Genomic DNA, 18,592 nt, shown 5'->3' on the forward strand with positions numbered 1-18,592 from the left:
ACCTTCAAGAAGTGCACTGCCCAATTCTCTGACCCGGTCTGGAGGCCCCACCCAGAGCTGGGCGTCCTTTTCTCATTGGGGGTGGGGGAAGGGGGACGGAACCGAGGAGCACTTTGCAGGGAGGGCATCTCCGCCTGGACCAGAAGTGAGCCTGCTCCTTTCCTAACTGATCTTTTTTTTTTTTTTTTCCTTCCTCCTTTAGGTCGCATCTGAGGCGCCCCTGACCGTGCCCTGCCCCCGCCCCCACCCCGGATCCCGGCAATGCTAACCGCCGTGTGCGGCTCTCTGGGCAGCCAGCACACGGACGCGCCTCACGCCTCGCCACCGCGACTGGACCTGCAGCCTCTCCAAACATACCAGGGCCACACCAGCCCGGAGGCCGGGGACTACCCCTCCCCGCTGCAGCCTGGAGAGCTGCAGAGCCTCCCCCTGGGCCCCGAGGTGGACTTCTCCCAGGGCTATGAGCTGCCAGGGGCCTCCTCGCGGGTAACCTGCGAGGACCTGGAAAGCGACAGTCCCTTGGCCCCGGGACCCTTTTCCAAGCTCCTGCAGCCGGACATGTCACACCATTATGAGTCATGGTTCCGGCCCACCCACCCGAGCACCGACGATGGCTCTTGGTGGGACCTTCATCCGGGCACCAGCTGGATGGACCTCCCCCACACCCAAGGCGCGCTGACCTCCCCTGGCCACCCGGGGGCGCTTCAGGCCGGCTTGGGGGGCTACGTGGGAGACCATCAGCTCTGCGCTCCGCCGCCCCACCCACATCCACACCACCTCCTCCCAGCTGCCGGAGGGCAGCACCTTCTGGGCCCGCCCGACGGGGCAAAGGCCCTGGAAGCGGCTGCCCCGGAGGCTCAGGGGTTGGATTCCAGTCTGGACGGGGCGGCCCGGTCCAAAGGCTCTCGGCGCTCCGTTCCCCGCAGCTCCGGCCAGACCGTGTGCCGCTGTCCCAACTGCCTGGAGGCCGAGCGATTGGGGGCTCCGTGCGGTCCCGACGGGGGCAAGAAGAAGCACTTGCATAATTGCCACATACCCGGCTGCGGCAAGGCCTACGCCAAGACGTCGCACCTGAAGGCGCACCTGCGCTGGCACAGCGGCGACCGCCCCTTCGTGTGCAACTGGCTCTTCTGCGGCAAGCGCTTCACGCGCTCCGACGAGCTGCAGCGCCACCTCCAGACCCACACGGGCACCAAGAAGTTCCCCTGTGCCGTCTGCAGTCGAGTGTTCATGCGCAGCGACCACCTGGCCAAGCACATGAAAACCCACGAGGGCGCCAAGGAGGAGGCCGCGAGCCCGGCCACGGGCGAGGGCAAGGCCGGAGGAGCGGCGGAGACCCCCGGGAGCAAAGGCAAGCGGGACGTCGAGGGCGGCCCCGCACCATCCAACTGAGCGCCCCTCCTCGACAGCCACCCTGGCCTCTGCTGGGGCGTCGGAAGAGAACCCTCAGGCCTGACGCTTTGAAGGTCGGCCTGGGTGAGGGAGAAAGGTGGATATTTATTGAAAGGGGAGGGGAGCAGGGGTGCTGGGACCAGGAGATGGGGGTCTAGGGGGTTTGGATCCTTCGGGCTGGAGGGGGCATGTTGGACGGCTGATCCCAGAGTCAGTTGCTGCGGTAAGCGCTGTATGCTCTGTTCTCCGCTGCCCCATCAATTTCCTCCCGCCCTGCGGTTGAGCGGGGTGGGGATGGGCTGGAGGAGACAGCGCGTCCCAGAGCAGGGAGCAGTGGGACTGGCCCTGGGCGCTGGGGGTAGCTGCCTGGACACGTCCTTAGCTCCTGGGAACGGGACATAAAAGCACCGCCCTGTGTCCCTTTCATCCCCCTCAGAGTGGTGCTGCCGTCCATTTGGAAGGAGAGCCTAGATGGGGTGGAGAGTGGGGGGTGCCCCCTAGGGCTGGTCTCACTCTCTCTGGCTGGGAGGGTGGTAGTGGGAGAAAGGACCGTGATGGCGCTTCCTTGTTGACCTTGGCAGCCCCAGGTCTCCTGGAGGTATGAAGGAAGAGGGGCTCAATCTGGGCTTCCCAGCCAGGTCTGGGGGTGGTCTTGGAGTGAGCCACCCTGGGGGAGAGGGAGAGGAAGGCCTTTCCTAGGCTGAGAGAAGGGGGATTTGGTGGGAGAACGGAGGGGAAAAAAGTCAACTCTTTCCTTCTCCACGTTCGATTCCGAATCGATTCTGTTCTTAACCAAAGGATTTTAGGAAAAGGACAGTTGGGTAGCCAACCACCCCCATGTAAGGAAGCTTTCAAGGTGACCCCGGAAGTCCCAGCTCTAGAAATGATTGATGTAGGTTCTCAGCACTTGCTTTCTGTGTGTGTGTGTGTGTGTGTGTGTGTGTGTGTGTGTGTGTGTGTGTGTTTGGCTTGTTTCTTGGGGGGTTGGGTGGGGGAAGAGGGTTCCAGCCCAGGCACTTTCAGCCTTCCCCCTCTCCAAACCAGGATCGCCCCTGCCTGGCCATCTCCCTGCTCCCCTCCCCAGAAGCCAACCTCATTCTTTTTTTTAACTCACCCCCCTCAGATAGATGCTTGTGCTGAGGATGAATTTGGGGGGTGGGGATACCAGGAGGGAGTGAGGAGGCTGCCTCGCCCCACTGGGAGTCTCCTTTCATATGAAGGAGTGGTTCTCTGAAGTGCTCTCCGGGAAGCCCATTCCCTTCTTTAGGCGTTTAGAAATACATCTTGGTTATGCTCCATGGACAGGGTGGGGGAGGGAGGGAGGGAGGGTCGAAGCCCAGTGGAGGCCAGAGCTAGGCCGGCAGAGGGGAAAGCAGCTGTCACTGGGAGGAGGCCTGGAGCTGGTGGGCTTTCCCAGGCTGGGGGGGTGGGAGGGGGGCAAGGAAGAGGGGGAGGCCTTCCTTCTGAGCCCTCTTTCCCACCCCTCCCCCTTTGCTCCTCTTTGCCCCCTTAGTCTTCTGTGGGGATTAGCTGTGTACTGATGTTTAAGTTATAAGCAAAGGGTATTTTATTTAATATTAGGATATGTGTGTGCTTGTGTGAGTATGTTTCTGTGGTGCCTGTGTGTGTGTGCTCGCGCGTGTGTGTTTGCGTGGTTCTCTACTGAGCCTGGGGTCTCCAGTCAGGGAGACCCTGTCTTGTTCACCCCATTCAAGGCCCACAGTATCTCTTCCTAGGGTGGGGATGCTGGATCCCAGCCCAGGGTCTGGGAGCTCTTGGAAATGGTCGCTGGCTCTGGGTGGGAATATATGTCTCTGTAGAAAGGCCCCTCCTTTAAAGGGTGCGTGCCTTCTCCCTGGGGGGCTCTGGTAGGCCTGGGTAGTTTAAGAAGTAAAGTTCATTTTCCATCCCCTCTCTTTCCCCTCCCCCACCCAGCCCAACTCCAGGCCCCCTTCCTGGGGGCTGGAGGAGAGTTGGCCAGGCTGGGCTGGCTCTAAGGTGGCCTGGCCAGGTGGAGAGAGGGAGAGGGGGAGGGTGCTTTTCTCCCCCACCCATCGAAACCAGCCCCCCCTCCTTGTGCCACCAGGACAGCCTTCTCCGGTGACCATTCTGAGGGGAACTTCCAAAGAGTTGTTGGGGGTGGGGGGGCAGGTGGATGTGTCCCTCCAAACTCTGCGGTGTGCGGGTGGGAGCTTTGGATATCTTGTCTTCCGCTCCCCTCTTTGATAGATCTAGGTTGCATGGCTGCCTGCCCTTGTCCAGGCAGCCCCCCTAGAGGAAAAATGTAGGATTTTTTTTTTCCTTTAACTGCTGTGAACCCACTTTGGGGGAAGGAGGAGGAGGAGGTAGAAACAGCCTGTGTTTTTTATGTCACAATAAAGTCATCAACCACACCGTTGCTTCATTTGTCTCCCAACTCGGTTTCCACTCAGCAACTGGGACCAGGTCTGTGCTGCAGGCTGGGGAGGGTGGGGGCATGGAGGATGGGACAGGGACACCGCCCTTTGGTCCCACAATCCCTGGGCAGCCTCACTTCTCCTTGGCTGAGGTTGAACCTGGGGCGGAGGTAAAGAAGAGAGGCGCTCCCTCTGGGTTAACACCCCACCCTCATTCCTCCCCTTCGGAAGGCTATATAGTTCCTTCCTCCTCCACATGCAAGCCCCCTCTTTTCCCTCCTCTGCCAAGAGCCCAGGTTCTCGGCCTCCCAGAGCTGGCCTCTGCTCCCTCACCACACCCCCCGTGGGGGTGTGAGGGTATGCGAGTCAGTCGGTCCCTCTGGCTGTGAGCAAGGTGGGGGTGACTGATTTCTTCACCCAAGATGATCCCTATCGGGGACAAGGTGATGAAAGGCAGCCAAAATATCTGATTGGCTCCTGCCCAGCTGGAAAGTCTGAGGGAAAGGGCTCTGCTCCAGAGCAACAGCTAGACCAGCCACGTTTCACAACCTGGTGTGCGCTGCGAACCTGGTCTCCCAGGAGCCAGCGAGGGGCACCCTCTGGGATAAGCAGGACTCCCCATTCCCTCAGCTGCAGCACCCGGTGGTAGTCATTAAAGTTACACAGTGGGGCGGGGGGTTCAAGGGGTGGCAAACTCATGAATCCAAAGCCCCACCACTGGCAAGGTCCATTTATGGAGGGTCAGTTTGGGCCTGCTCTTCCCACCTCCTGGGGGTGGGATAAGGTGGTTCTCTGTCTGGCCCTCCCCTCAGATAATTCTTGACCTGGGGACGTGGGGGGTGGGAGCAGATGATTCCTACTTAATAAGCCTCTACTCCTTAGCACATGGGGTTACACACAGCTCACCACAGGCCTTCAACAGAGTCTCCAGCAAAATCTTATCTCGGATGGCCCAGCCCACCTCGGGTTTGGAAGTGTTTGGGGTCACAAAGTAGAGGTCACTTTGGGATGGGGGCATCAGAAGACTTCAGGATTACAGAGGAGACCAGACCGGTTTAGGGGCCCATTGTTTGTAGCTACAGTCTTGTTCCTAGATTTACAAACCTGGGAGATGGGGAAGTGGGGGCAGGGGATGTGGGTGCTGCATTTCTGTGACCTCATGTTCTCTCCCCCCCTGCACCCTCCCTGGGGCACCTCTTCTGTCTTCCTGGTTCTGGGGAGGTTAGATTCCAGACCCTGGTGAATCCTTTCCCTCCTTCACCACCCCCCAGGGACTGTGGGGCCTGCTGGGCCTGTCTGGGCAAGGCTGGGGCCTCCCCTCCTCCCCTCCCGGCTCCTCCCGCTGACCTGCATTCTTAGCGGGGGCCTTGGTGGGGCTCTGATGCTGCCTTGCTCGCCCCCGGCAGGCAGCAATGTAGTTTGGTTGGCCTCGCCTAGACCCCCCACCCCCCCACCCCTGTAGAGCCCAAGGCCACCTCTGACCCTCTGATCTGGCGCCAGGCCAGGCGATCCCAGAGGGCCCCGGAGGGGTTGGAGAAAGCAGAATAGGTGGGTTGACCCACAGAAAGACCTCAGTCTCCCTCCGGGATAGGTGGGAGAAGGATCCCTGCAGGTGCATGAGAAGTGACTCAGAGAAGGCGCCTGGGCCAGTGCTGGGCCCTCCTCGCCTCTCTTCCAGGCAGCGCCTGCCCCCCAGCGGGCAGCTGGTGAAGTTATGGGGAGGACACAGGGCTTCCTGCAGGCCCGCGTTAGGTGCTCAGGTTTATTTATTATTAAATCATTTCATGGGGCTCGTGCAGCTCGTATCATAATCCATCCATTCATCTGTGTGTCAAGTACATTGCTGCCATCACTTTCAAAGCATTTTCTTTCTACTTGAACCCTTGGTATCAGCTCCTCATTTTTCCCCCTCCCTCCCTCAGGAACCCGTGATCATTTATAAACTGTTATTATGTTTGTCCTGTCTTACACTGACCGATGTCTCCCTTCACCCACTTTTCTGTTGCCTGTCCCCCTGGGAGGGAGTTATATGTAAATCATAGTGATCGGTTCCCCCTACCTCCCCGCACCTTCCCCTTCCCCTCCTGATGTGGCTACTCTCACTATCGGTCCTGAGGGGTTTACCTGTCCTGGATTCCCTGTGTTTCCAGCTCTGATCTGCACCAGTGTACATGCTCTGGCCTAGCCGGATTTGTGAGGTAGAATTGGGGTCATGAGAGTGGGGGTGGGGATGGTGCTCAGGTCTCCTTCAGCACCCAACCTTCTGTTAGCTCGGGGAATGCCAGGCCCCCATTGCCCCTCCCGGGCCTCACATCAGAAGCCGTCTTGAATACATGCCCACAGGTTCCTGCACAAGAGGCTATCCAGCCCATCAACCTCTCGCTGTCTGCCCCCCTAGGAACCTGGGACACCAATGCTGGGGACGTATTAAAATAAACTATATAAACAAAATAATAAAACAAAGTCTTCCTCTTCCCGTTGATCGCAGTGAGCTGCACGGCAGTGCTCAGCATCCTGGCTGTGTAGGCTTGAACTTCTAGGGACCAGCTGGTCACTTGTTCTCACTGGGAGCGGGCACACGAGAGCCACTGTGGAGTGCTTCAAGAAACCGCAGTACCCCACTCCCTTAGGCCCTCGTGGGGCCATCCTACAGCAGTGTTTCTTAAACTTGACCCTGGAGGCTGGAGATTGGACGCCTGAGACTCTTTTTTTTTTTTTAAGTCTACATTTTTAACAAGCTTCCAGTGTGGCTCCACGGACCAGTCTTGTTGTTACCGTTCAGCGAAGGACACAGCTCCCTGGTGAAAGGGCAAGTTCTTCTTCAAGAAGCACCAGGGACGTTGAGTCGACGTTCGTGGTGGTGGACCGACTTGGCACAGGACAGCAGGGATGACCACGCCATGTCCCGGACTCGGCCATGTAGACACTGTGGAGATGGGGCGGGCTCTGGTCGGCATCTTTTCAACACACGCAATTTCAAGCACAAACCCCGTGATGTCCTATGCTCAACCTAAGGAGAAACGAAGCAGAAATAAGACCTATGTGGTGTGAAAGGTTAGAGGCAGAAAGAAGGGGGAAACAGCCCAAGAAGAAGAAAGGCAGCGGCAGAAGGGGAGAAATGGAGGCTGGAGGGGTCTCGGGTCTCCTCGCGGGGAAGTCTGGGGTTGGCTCCACAGACCTCACTTTGAGGAGCAGAGCATTCGAGTACTGGGCTGTAGAGTGGGAGTCTGGGTGGCTGCGGGGGGCGGGATCCGTCTTCGCTCCTCGTGAGTCCTGGTAGCGCAGTGGTCACAAGCTTGGCTCACTCACTGCTGAGACTGTAGGACAGGGTAGAACTGCCCCGTGCGTTTCCAGACTGTAACTCGTCTCAAACTACTGACCTTGCAGTTAGCAGCCCAACACATAACCACTACGCCAAGCTTGGCTGCTAACCCAGAGGTCAGCAGCGTGAACCCCCCGCTGATCCGAGGGGAACGATGTGATGTAGCCGTCTGTTTCCTAAAGATTGATCAGCTCGGAAGAATCCCCAAGGGGCAGTTCTACAAGCCACGATCGATGACCATCGTCCATGTCCTCATTCTACGACTGGGAAAACAGACCTCTGCAGGGGAAGGGACCTGCACAGAGACACCCCCCGCCCCTCAAGCAAAGGTGAGATGCCTGCCTGTGGAATTCCAAGTCATACTCTTCTGTGCCCGTCTCCCCCCTCTCCAGCCCTGCCTCCAGGGCACCAGGGCACTCTGCCCGGTCCAGCCTCCCTTCTGAGTGTCTGCCAGGAGATAGCATCCACCTGGCAACCAGCTTTTTACACTTCAGAGAACAGTAGACAAGAACTCAGCTGTGGGGTCCTCAGCAGCCCCAGGAGCATGTTTCTCCCCAGCCACTCCCCTGGCCCTGGGGTAGCCAGGCTGTCTCCCTCTGCCTTCATTTCCGGCCCGGCACTGACCACAGGCAGAGCTGCCATGGCCAGGGCTCCCAGTGGCAGCCCTGGCTGCTTGGCAGGATGGTTGTGGGAGGAGCCAGTGATCTGCAGCATCGCCCCTGGATAGGACCCCGCAGAGCAAGGAAGGAGATGGAGACCGCTTATCGTGGGAAAGGAGAACATCTGTGATTGACGTCTCCACGCCCCTGGGTTCCCACCTCGGCCTCAGGGTCTCCTGTCGTTTCCATTTCACTGCATGTAGAGGAGCGGTTCTCAATCTTCCTTAAGCCGCCATCCTTTCAGACAGTTCCTCATGTGGTGGTGACCCCCAACCCTAACATTATTTCCCTTGCTACTTGACCACTGTAATGTTATGAATCGTCATGTAAATATCTGATATGCAGGGTGCATTAGGGGACCCCAGTGGAAGGGTCGTTCGAACCCCAAAGGGGTCGCGACCCACCCACAGGTGGAGAACCACTGATGTAGCATTACCAAATATTTCAGCAATTTCTAAATTGCCTGCCCAAACTATCTTCCTATGAATCTGAGCACCGTGGGACAGACTAGATCTTCTTGGGGTCAAATAGGGCTTGCACGTAGGTGCACAAAAAATGCAGTCATTTAAAGGACTTCTGCAGCTTCTGGCCTGGGACCACCGGTACCAGGAAGCTTCAAAACGTTCCTGGAAGAAGGGAATTAAAAGATAAAGGAATCGTCCCATGAAGGAACTCGGATATACATATTTTGTCCTCCCTACCCCATCCCCTCTTTCCAATCCTGGTAGCATGGTGTGTTTGCTACCCCCAAGATCACAAGCTTGAAACCACCCGCCACCGTGCAGGGTAGACGCCTCTTCCTGTTCCTGTGCAGATGGACCGCCTTGGAGACCCACAGGGGCAGCTCTACTCTGTCCCATGCGGTCACTACGAGTCAGGGTCAACTCAGCCTAGGTTTGAGTTTGGGGCGTTCAAACAAGGATCCATATACACACATTTCTTTTTCAATTCCAAATGTCCTGGCTTTTTTCTTTCCGCTCTCACGCGGGCCTCTTTATTGTCCCCAGCTTCAGGTACCCATAGTGACCCCATTGGAAGAACCCCAAGAAAGCCTCCTTGCTTTTAGATCTGGAAAGTGTCCATGGGTCCACTTGGAAGGCCGGCTCTACGCCAAGAAGCGGTGCCGGTGCGCACCCTGGTGGAAGCGAGCCGAACTGCAGGTGCCCGCTGCCTGCCGGCTCCGCCCTGGGCCCCGAAGACCTTCCAGGTCACCTGGGAGCCTGCGCCCAATGGGACGCACTGACCCGAAGGGGAGGCGCCCACGGCTGCGGCCCAGCCGGGCTCTTGGAGGGAACGAGGGTGAGGGCTATCCCGCACTGGGGGAGCCAGGGACAGGTGAATAGAGTAGGGGCCGAGTTCAGAGATGGACTCTTGGACTCTTGGAGATGGGTGGGAGAATGCTCTCATCTAGAGATGCTCCCAGGACTGAGTGGAAGGGCCAGGACTGTAGTAAGGGGTCTTTGGGGTGCCCAGGGTCTGGGCACACTGGCTGGCGCCTGAGCGTGGAGTGTGTGTGTGTGTGGGGGGGGGGGCGGTTTGCCCAGCGTCTTCCCTGAGTGGCCCTGTGCACTTGTTGGAAAGTGGCTCCTTGGGACGGAGGGTCACACACTCACCTCCTCCCCTCCCCAGATGGCATCTCTGACCCCCGATGCCCCATGTTCCTGCGACTGCTTTGTCTCGGTACCCCCGGCCTCTGCCACCCCAGCCGTCATCTTTGCCAAGAACTCTGACAGGCCCCGGGAGGAGGTGCAGGAGGTGGTGTTTGTACCTGCAGCCACACATGCCCCTGGGAGTCTTCTCCAGGTGGGTTAGGGCTTATGGGGGTGCTGGGGGCGTGCCACATCTAGGTAGGCTCCTAAGACCCTTGTCCTCTGGTTCCCTCGCCTGGGGGGAGGGGGACATACATGTACTGGAAAGAGCTTGAAGTCCACGTGGACCTTAGCTGGTGGCTCAGCCTCTGTGGTCCTGGGCTTCCTCCACGGGCTGGGCCAGCATGGGGAGGTACCTCTCCCTCTCTCCCTTCCAGTGCACCTACATTCAGGTGGAGCAGGTGTCGAGGACGCATGCTGTGGTCCTGAGCCGCCCTTCTTGGCTGTGGGGGGCCGAGATGGGTGCGAATGAGCATGGGGTCTGCATCGGCAATGAGGCGGTGTGGACCAAGGAGCCTGTTGGGGAGGGGGAGGCCCTGCTGGGCATGGATCTACTCAGGTGCGTATTTGCCTCCCTCATCTCCCTACTCACAGGAATCTGGGAGCTGGGCATTGGCCCGGGTCCATCCTTCCGTCCCCCAAGCCTGTCACCAGGGTCCTCACGCCCTCCCTGAGAGCCTGCCCCTGCCCCTCCTGCTCTTTCAGGACCCCATAATCTACCTAGATCCACCGTCATCTGGTCGATTCTGACTTGTAGGGTTTCTGCCAATCTTTATGGGTCTCCTGAGGAGCGGCTGGTGGGTTTGAACCGCTGACCTTGTAGTCAGCTGTCTAATGCTTATGCAACAGCACCACCTCTAAAGTCTGGATTAGAAGCCTCCAGACGCAACTGCTGCCGGCTTCTCCTGTCTCCACCCCTCCGCCCCCCAAAAAGGAAGGCAACCGTTTAGATGTTGTTTTCAATAGAAGTGAAAGTTGTTTTGAAATGAACTTTTTGGGGGTGTCTGATTAAAAAGTGGAGTCGAAGGCTTGCAGGCAAAGGCTCTTTTCTGGGTGGGACCCGTCTCAGCATTTCTCAGGAGACCCCCAGAGCACAGCTCGGAAACACTGCTATAGCTGCTGATGGGGATCTAAGCTAGTAGGCTGCTCACCTAACCTCTCTGGGCCTTTTAGTTGCCTTTAGATGCCCCTACGACCCCTCCATCGCCTGGCTCTTTCTCTCTGTAGGCTGGCTCTAGAGCGGAGTACCTCAGCCCAGGAAGCCTTGCAAGTGATCACAGGTTTGCTGGAGCACTATGGGCAGGGGGGCAGCTGCCGGGAGGACCCCACCCCATTCTGCTACCACAACACCTTCCTGATGGCCGACCGGACGGAGGCATGGGTGCTGGAGACAGCTGGGCGACTGTGGGCTGCCCAGAGGATCCGTGGTGAGAGGCCTGGCACTGGGGCCTACCTCCCAGGGGTATCCCCCTCACTCCCACCCCTTATCCACCTTGGGAGGCAGGCAGGGAGAGGTCTCAGCCCAGGAGCAAACTTCTCGGGGTGGCTGGGACATCTGGGGAGATGGGCGCATCCAGGACTTCGCCCCTGCTGCTTGGTAGATGCCACTTTGTGTTTCAGCTTGCTGCTGCTTCCAGGAAGCCTTCCTGGGCACCTATCGGGGCTGAGTACTCGTACATGCCAGCAGGCGCCTCTTTTTCATTGCCTTCCCCACCCCCTGAGCTTACTTTCATTTTTATGATACTTTTATGACACACACACACACACACACACAGTGGAGGCTCGGGAGGGCAGGCTGTTGCCATCAGCATCGTGTGCTTGTGCTACACACGTGCGCGCGCGCGCCCGCACACACACACACACACACACACACACACACACACCTCTCTGTCTTTCTGGAGCAGCAGTTCTCAACTTGTGGGTCGTGAGCCCTTTGGGGGTCAACCGGCCCTTTCACAGGGGTCGCTTAAGACTATCAGAAAACACATATTTCTGATGGTCTTAGGAACCGAGACACGGATCCTCTATCCGTCTCCAGGCAGGTCCGCCCACATGCAGATATGCCCACCTACAAGTAGCCAGCCTGAAGACTGTTACCCAGGCTACACCATGCTTCCACAAATTTTTATTTATTTGTCATTAGAAATAAATATTTCACAATATATAATGACATATTGTTGTGACGAATCACTATGCTTTAATTATGTTCAATTTGTAACCATGAAAATGCATCCTGCATTTCAGACATTTACATGACAGTTCTTAACAGCAGCAAAATGACAGTGATGAAGCAGCAAGGAAAACAATGTTATGGCGGGGAGTCCGCACCCCATGGGGAATTGTATGAAAGGGTCGTGGCGTGAGGAAGGTCGAGAAACGCTGTGCTGGAGGCTCCGGCTTGTGGCCTTCCCCATCACGTGCTTGTGCTTGGTCACCCTGGCTGCCCCCAAACCATGAACCACACCCCCGTCTTCCCCACAGAGGGGGCCCGGAACCTCTCCAACCAGCTGAGCATCGGCTCGGACATCTCGGCTGAACACCCTGAGCTGCGGGCCCACGCGCAGGCCCAGGGCTGGTGGGACGGGCAGGGCACCTTCCACTTCGCCCAGGTCTTCTCCCTGACCCAGCAGCCTGTGCGCATGGAGGCTGCCAAGGCCCGCTTCCAGGCCGGGCGAGAGCTGCTGCAGCAACAGCAAGGTGGTTGAGGGGCTGAGCGGGGGTGGGGGGTGGGGGTAGGGACTCTCCCTTCCCCCAGCTCGGGGGTGGGGTGGGGTGGGGTGGGCTCTGCGCCTGAGGGACCCCGTTGCTCTCCTTGTTGCCAGGGGCCATCACAGCCGAGGTGATGATGGGCATCCTCAGGAACAAGCAGAGTGGCATCTGTATGGATTCTGGAGGCTTCCGCACTACGGCCAGCATGGTGTCCCTTCTGCCCCAGGACCCCACGCAGCCCTGTGTCCACTTCCTCACGGCCACACCAGACCCCTCCAGGTGAGGGTGGGATGGCTGGGAGCCTGTGTGGGTGAGGGGACACAGAGGGAAGCGATGTGCCCCAACCCCCTTTTGATTTCACACTTTTACTTTAAAAGAAAACAAAACATAATTTGTAATTCCCGCATACCTTTATTATGTCTTAGGTCTGACTGGCACGTAATTCACATAGTATACAAGTCAATCGTTCAGTCGTACTAAGGAGACTGTCCCTAATCCCCTCTCCCATTAGATCAGTGTTCAAGCCATTCGTCTTCGGGGTGGGTGTGGCCCAGACCCCCCAAGTGCTGTCCCCCACTTTTGGAAGCCAGGACCCAGCTCGGACCTTGCCCCGATTCCAGACTCAGGTGGATCGCAGGCACCCTCTCTACCGGGGACACCAGGTGGCCCTAGGGCTGATGGAGAGTGAGCAGGTAACCTCCAGAAAATAGGGGGTGGGGTGGGGTGTGTGTGTGTGTGTGTTTATCAACTTCTACTGGGAATCTGGAAACAGAGGGGCCTGGGAATGGGGAAGACACTCCAGAACTGGTGAAGCAGTCCTTCCTTCAAAGCCGACTGTCCAGGGGCCTGTCCGCGTCCCCTCCACCCTCAGGGAAGCCTGTCCCTGGACTCAGCTATGCCTTCCCTGCAGGATCTGGGGCAGCAGCTCCAGCAAAAGCAGCGGGCTCTGGAGCAGGAAGGCCTGGAGGTGGCCCGAGGGCTGCTGGCTGGGCAGCAGGCCCCACCAGCCCAGGAGTGGGGCAAGCTCTTCCAGACCTTCGTGGAGAGAGAGAGCCGGGTGTATGCCTGAGCACCGCAGCCCCTCCGGCCGGAATTTGGGCCGTGCGCTCGGGCCCCGCCTGAACCGTCCTTCACGCCCCAGCGGCCAGCTCAGCCTTTGCCCTAATAAAAGTATTTCATTTCTCTGTTCTTTAAACTTGATCCCAGGTCCAAAGGGTGGCCCTGAGCTGGCACCTGGGCCCTGGGTGGCCTTACTGGGCAGCTCATTTTATGGCTCCGGGGCGGGTGACCTGGTGGAGAGACAAGAGGGGTGGTGAGGAGAGGCGAAGGCCTCCTGTAGCCGGCCTGATGGGCAAGTGTGGGTCAGCTCAGGCCAGAGTCCAGCTGTTAGCAGAGAACTGGAACGCTAGGCCCTGGAGCTGGGGACGGACGGCATGGCTGGCGAGTGGCGATGAAGCCTACAGGAAGCCAAGTGGGGGGCCTGAGACACTGTGACTGAAAGATGGGAAATGTGGCCTTTGGAGTTTTGTGTTTCCTGTGGCTAGGAGCCCTGCTGGTGCGGGGTTACACGCTGGGCTGCCACTTGCAAGGTCAGGAGTTCGAAGCCACCAGCCACTTCCCGGGAAAAGATGGGGCTTTCTACTTTCTACTCCCTTGAACAGCTACCGTGTTGGAAACTCAGAGGGATGGGTTATGTAGGATCGTTTTGAGTCGGCATCGTCTTGATGGCGGTGAGTTTTTGGAGTATGTCCTCTGAGGGGCTCCAGTGACAGGAGAGTCATCCTTAAGCCCAGAGACGCTTTATTGGGGGATGGGCCCCTGCCCCAGGGGAGGGCTCTAAGAGCAAGGGCAGGGTCGGGACATTAGCTCTTCCTTAATCCGGTGGCCACCCACAGTTTATTTCTTGATTTTCTGGGTCTTGCTTTTGCTTGTGCTGGGGGCTCCAGGCAGAGAAGCCTTGGAGGCTGTGGCCCCCTTGGCCCTTGCCCGTGCCCGGGCAGCACCTTGCTGGCCCTGGGAGGTCCGGGTGCAAAGCTTGGTGGCAGAGGGTGTCTGTGGCGATGACGCAGTCTCCGTGGGTGTCTTCTTCCCTTGTCCGGGAGGGACAGTGGGGCTGCTGTCCCCAGCAGCCATGGGCTCCCTGGGCAGCTGGGGGAGGTCTGTGAGGACCAGCTGGGCCTCCATCCTCTGGCAGTGCTCCGTCAGGGCCGCCTGCTGCCTGCGCTCCCGGTGCCTGCTCAGCTCCTGCTCCAGACCCTTGAGGAAGCCTGAAGGGGGTGGAGTGGGGGAGGGGGACAGGTGGTAGGTAGGCCCCAGCTCACAGAGCAGGTTCTTGGGGGACCCCTGAGGAACCTGCTGTCCCCAGTGGGCATCACCCGGGTCACTGGCGTGGCCAGGATGAATTCCTGCTCGACGGCACTGCCCGTGACCATCTCTGACCAGATGCTGATCTGTACTTGGGGCACCTCCTTGGCTTCTCACATTCCCCGGGAAGGGTGGAGTGGGCTGCCACAGGCTGTCAGGGGACAGGCACCTACCTCGCTCTGAGCAGAAGGGGCCACTCAGCTCCGGGTACTCATCCTCACCGCCCGAGGCAGCGGCACCCTCTTCGTCCGAGACCCAGCGCTCCTGCACAGGCTGCCTGTCCAGGTCCAGGAGCAGGGGCAGGCCTTTTATCACCAGCTTCCTGCAGGGCGGGAGAGGAGCGGCCATCTGGGAGGGCCCCTGGGGCAGGGTGAAAACAGAGTCCCCCCCTTTCCTGGGCTCCACAGCCCCAGGAGGGGTGGCTCACAAGAGGCAGGTCCCTGTGGAGTTTGGGGATGGGGGAGGAACGGGGAGCTGGCATCCTCGGGAAAGAGAAGGTGCCTCTCCAGTGAGTGGCCCCAGGTTTGCAGCAGGATGGATCCTGCAGGGGGAGCTAAGCATCACATCTGCGGGCGGGGGGCAGCCCCCCACCCTCCCCACCCTGCTGCCACCTCCTGACCTGTAGTCTTTCTGCTTGGTGCAACCATTTCCGGTCAGGTTGAGGATGAGGAGGCTCAGGGGGAACTCATCTGTACATACCAGAGGGGGGCACTGAGGGGCCACACCCCTGGAGAATGAAGTCAGGGGAGGGGGTTCAGGTATTGCAGGAGAGAGTTGGGAGGGCCCGAGTGGGGCTGCCTCCTGAGTTTGGGCAAAGGCGTTCCTACCCAGCTTCAGCGTCTCTATCAGGTTCTCGGAGAGGTCCAGAAACTGGAGGTGTGGGAGGGCGAGGAGGTTTTCCACCTGTTTGATGCGGTTTCCTGCCAGAGACAGGAAGCTGGAGGGGGAAGAGAGGGGGCAGAGACTGAGCTGAATAGCCCAGCAGCTGAGTGGGTGGGGTAGGGGCAGAAGGGGTCCCCTGGTGAGGGAGCAGAGGACCAGTGGGCACACATGGCTTTCCAGGGTGAGGCCGGCTTGCTGGCCCTGCACTGGCAAGAAGCCAGGCCTGGTGAGGTCCCGGCCAGTGCCTTGGTCATGGTTTAAGCTTCGGCTGGGTTTTACACCCCTACCCCTGCCCTGCATACCGCAACGAGGGGATGCAGGCCAGGTTCTCAATTCGCTGGATCTTGTTCTGCAGGAAGAAATCAAGGTGGTGAACCATGCTGGGGAGGGGAAGCGGAGATACCAGAGGTCGTGTCTCTCCGTCCTGGCAGCTGAAGATCCAGAACTTTGTGATTGATCCCCCTGCTCCTTGAAATGCTTATCGCTCACTATCTCAGGGTGATCCAGGTGGCTGGTTACAGGTAGGAGGAGCCCCTGGTGGCCTAGTGGACCACATGTTGGTCTGGTAACTGCGAGGTCGGCAGTTTGAATCCGCCAGCCACTCTTCAGGAGACAGATGAGACTTTTTGCTATCGCAAGGATTGGCAACCTCCAAAACAAACAGTTCTACCTTGCCCTTTAGGCTCGCTATGAGTCAGAATTGAATTGCTGGCAATGAGTTTGGAGTTAAGGGTATACTCGTAGGTTGGCTATAGCCTGTGAAAGCATGCTATCTGCTGAGGAATCGGAGAAGGCAATGGCCTTGGTGACCACAGGGAAGTGGCAATGGCCTTGGTGACCTGCAGACAGGGAGGGAACTAAATCCACAAAACCAAACCCACTGCTATCCAGTCGATGCTGATGATAGGGAGTGACCTATCGGGGGAGGCAGAACTGCTCCAGTAGGTTTCTGACACTGTTACTTTTTCAGGAGTGGAAAGCCCCATCTTTCCCCCGTGGGGTAGCAGGTGGGTTCGAACTGTGACCTTGTGGTTAGCAACCCCGTGTGTAAGCACTACACCACCAGGGCTCCTAAGGAGGGAACAAACCGCTATCTTCATTTGTCTGTCGCGCGATGAACAGTTAAGAGAGCCGGGTATACTCAGCCAGGAGAAACTGAAAAGCCACTAGCCAACGAACCAACAAACAACCTCTGTGGTTCTGGAAAGTACAGAAGAACCTCCTTCTTATTCTTCCTCAAATAGGAAACAGGCTTGAGCTATGTCACATGGGTGATGCAGGGTAGAAAGAAAAAGCTATCCAGAACCAGACGGGGGTACGATGCAGGAAGAGCGGTGCAAGTCTGTTCATGGTTTCTTGGGGCCAGGGGGTTGGGATCCTCAGTCTTTGGACTCAGAGAGGATTCTGGATTCAGCCGAGGGCTGTTAAAATGAAAGTCAGCTAGCCTGGATACCAGGGAACGGGACAGGACAGTCGGGCTGGTGCCTTTCAGCGTCCCCATGGCTATGGAGTGGATTCAGACTCTGCACGGCGGAATGGGACTCCTCCTTTGGGTTTCCGAGGCTGTAAACCCCTCTGGGAACAGAAAGTCTCTTCGTTCTCCCTAGGAGAAGACGCCAACTCCTGACCTTGCAGTCAGTAGCCCAATGTGTAAGCTACTGAGCCATCAGTTTCCTTTCAGATTGTCACTTATTTTTTGTCTCTCTTTCACATGCACGCTCACTGCCATCAAATCAGTTCCACTCCTAGTGATCCTGTAGGATAAAGTGGAACTGTCCCGGAGTGTTCCCGAGGCTGGGAATTTTTACAAAAGCAGAATACCTCACCTGTCTCCCTGGAGAGGCTGGTGGGTTTAAAGTGCTGACCTTGACCACCCAACACATAAGCCCACTTACCTACTCTTGTCCCAGGAGCATCTTCCTTTCAGATTCCCAGAACCAAGCTCAACTCATAGTGACCCCACAGACAAGGCAGAACTGGACCTGTGGGTTTCTGAGATGGGAGTAGAAAGTCTCCGCGTCCTCCCACGGAGGGGCTGGTGGTTTAGAACTGCTGAGCTTGTGGTTTGCAGACCAGTGCACAACCCGGGGTGCCTCTTTCAGATTCAACCAACTAAGTTCCTGGTGTGGGTGAAGTAGAGGGAAGGGAGAGCAGAGGCAAGAAGTTACCGACTGCAGGTAGAGGCTGTGAATACTCTGGAGGCTCTCTAAGTTTCTGATAAAGGTAATCCTCTCCCGGTCCAGGCGTACTGTCTGCAGCTCAGCGAGGGTGTGAAACCTGGGGGGTGGGGTGGGGGTCACTGAACACCATATCTGTGGTCTCTTGGAGAAGGTGGGAAGGGAGAGGTAGGACACCGTTTTAAGGAGGGTTAGATGGTTGAGTGATTTTTTAAGTGATAAAAATACAGGTAACAAAAGCATTTGCCATTTCAACAGTCTTCAACGTGCAATTCAGTATTACCTGCCGGACATGTTTAGCCAGCACCTTTAGTTCCCACGTCTCCCCATCCCTCTTAGCAGCAGCTCAGGTGTCCCCTAAGTGGTTGGGTGATTTGGATCAGCTGCATGTGCAGAGTAAGGGAAGGGGGAGCCAGAGCCCAGTGGGCACATTAATTAAGAGGGCCATCCCGGACAGTTCAGTCTGCCGGCGGCGTCCTCCGCCCCCACCCGGCTCCAGCACTCACATCTTCTCGGACAGGTCATCATCCTCAGGGAAGGTCAAGTTGCGCTTCGTGATGAGGGCTTCGGTGATGTAGAGACCTTTTTCCTCCGCATCCGCGGCAAGCTTAGCTGTCAGGAGCAGAAACCAATCGCTCCAGTTCCTAGAAGCCAAACCCCAACGGCTATCCCACCGTCCGAGCTGCTATCCCGCCCTAACTCACTTTCAGGCATGGTCGGCCTGGGAAAAGAAAGGGGGCGGCGCAGCTTGGACAGCCGGTGGGCTGGAGGATCCCGAGGTGTTCCGCGCAGAACCTTGGGGGGCCAGGGGAAGGGTGGGCTTCAGAGTAAACCGTCGGGGTGGGGTTGAGCCAAGAGCAGACCGAGGGTAAGGGGTGAGGCTTGCGGAGCGGGGAGAAGGGGTTCGTTGCCAGCAGCTGGAGGACTGCGATCCGCGGGCGACGGGAGTAGCCACCTGGGGAGGAAACGGTCGTTGCCGGCGGGTTGGCGTCGTTGCTAGGAGACCGGACGCCAGGTGGCCGGAGGGCCCGCCCCCGCCCAG

At 58.1% G+C, this 18,592-nt stretch overlaps 3 protein-coding genes across 4 annotated transcripts; 2 read left to right on the forward strand and 1 right to left on the reverse strand.

Annotated features, from left to right (window-relative positions):
* The first annotated feature begins 261 nt into the window (after nucleotides 1-261).
* On the forward strand, nucleotides 262-1,392 carry SP6 (Sp6 transcription factor). Its single transcript, XM_075559316.1, has one exon. It carries the CDS (start codon nucleotides 262-264, stop codon nucleotides 1,390-1,392), a length of 1,131 nt encoding a protein of 376 aa, XP_075415431.1.
* A 7,583-nt stretch (nucleotides 1,393-8,975) lies between these two features.
* On the forward strand, nucleotides 8,976-13,322 carry SCRN2 (secernin 2). Of its 2 annotated transcripts, none has more exons than XM_075561710.1 (8): nucleotides 8,976-9,068; nucleotides 9,399-9,572; nucleotides 9,796-9,977; nucleotides 10,646-10,845; nucleotides 11,900-12,115; nucleotides 12,241-12,406; nucleotides 12,639-12,819; nucleotides 13,038-13,322. In XM_075561710.1, the coding sequence occupies exons 2-8, from the start codon at nucleotides 9,399-9,401 to the stop codon at nucleotides 13,194-13,196; spliced, it is 1,278 nt and encodes a 425-aa protein (XP_075417825.1). In that variant the 5' UTR covers nucleotides 8,976-9,068; the 3' UTR covers nucleotides 13,197-13,322. The 2 variants fall into 2 exon arrangements, with proteins under 2 accessions (XP_075417825.1, XP_075417824.1); XM_075561709.1 differs by having other exon boundaries at nucleotides 9,032-9,104.
* Nucleotides 12,577-18,569, reverse strand: LRRC46 (leucine rich repeat containing 46). The gene is made up of 8 exons (XM_075561712.1): nucleotides 18,255-18,569; nucleotides 18,057-18,162; nucleotides 17,542-17,650; nucleotides 15,676-15,722; nucleotides 15,319-15,428; nucleotides 15,111-15,180; nucleotides 14,665-14,813; nucleotides 12,577-14,394 (listed from the first exon to the last, which is right to left on the reverse strand). The coding sequence occupies exons 1-8, from the start codon at nucleotides 18,262-18,264 to the stop codon at nucleotides 14,024-14,026; spliced, it is 972 nt and encodes a 323-aa protein (XP_075417827.1). The 5' UTR covers nucleotides 18,265-18,569; the 3' UTR covers nucleotides 12,577-14,023.
* Nucleotides 18,570-18,592: the final 23 nt, after the last annotated feature.

The sequence above is a fragment of the Tenrec ecaudatus genome, chromosome 10 (genome assembly GCF_050624435.1).
Source record: "Tenrec ecaudatus isolate mTenEca1 chromosome 10, mTenEca1.hap1, whole genome shotgun sequence".
Lineage (NCBI taxonomy): Eukaryota > Metazoa > Chordata > Mammalia > Afrosoricida > Tenrecidae > Tenrec > Tenrec ecaudatus.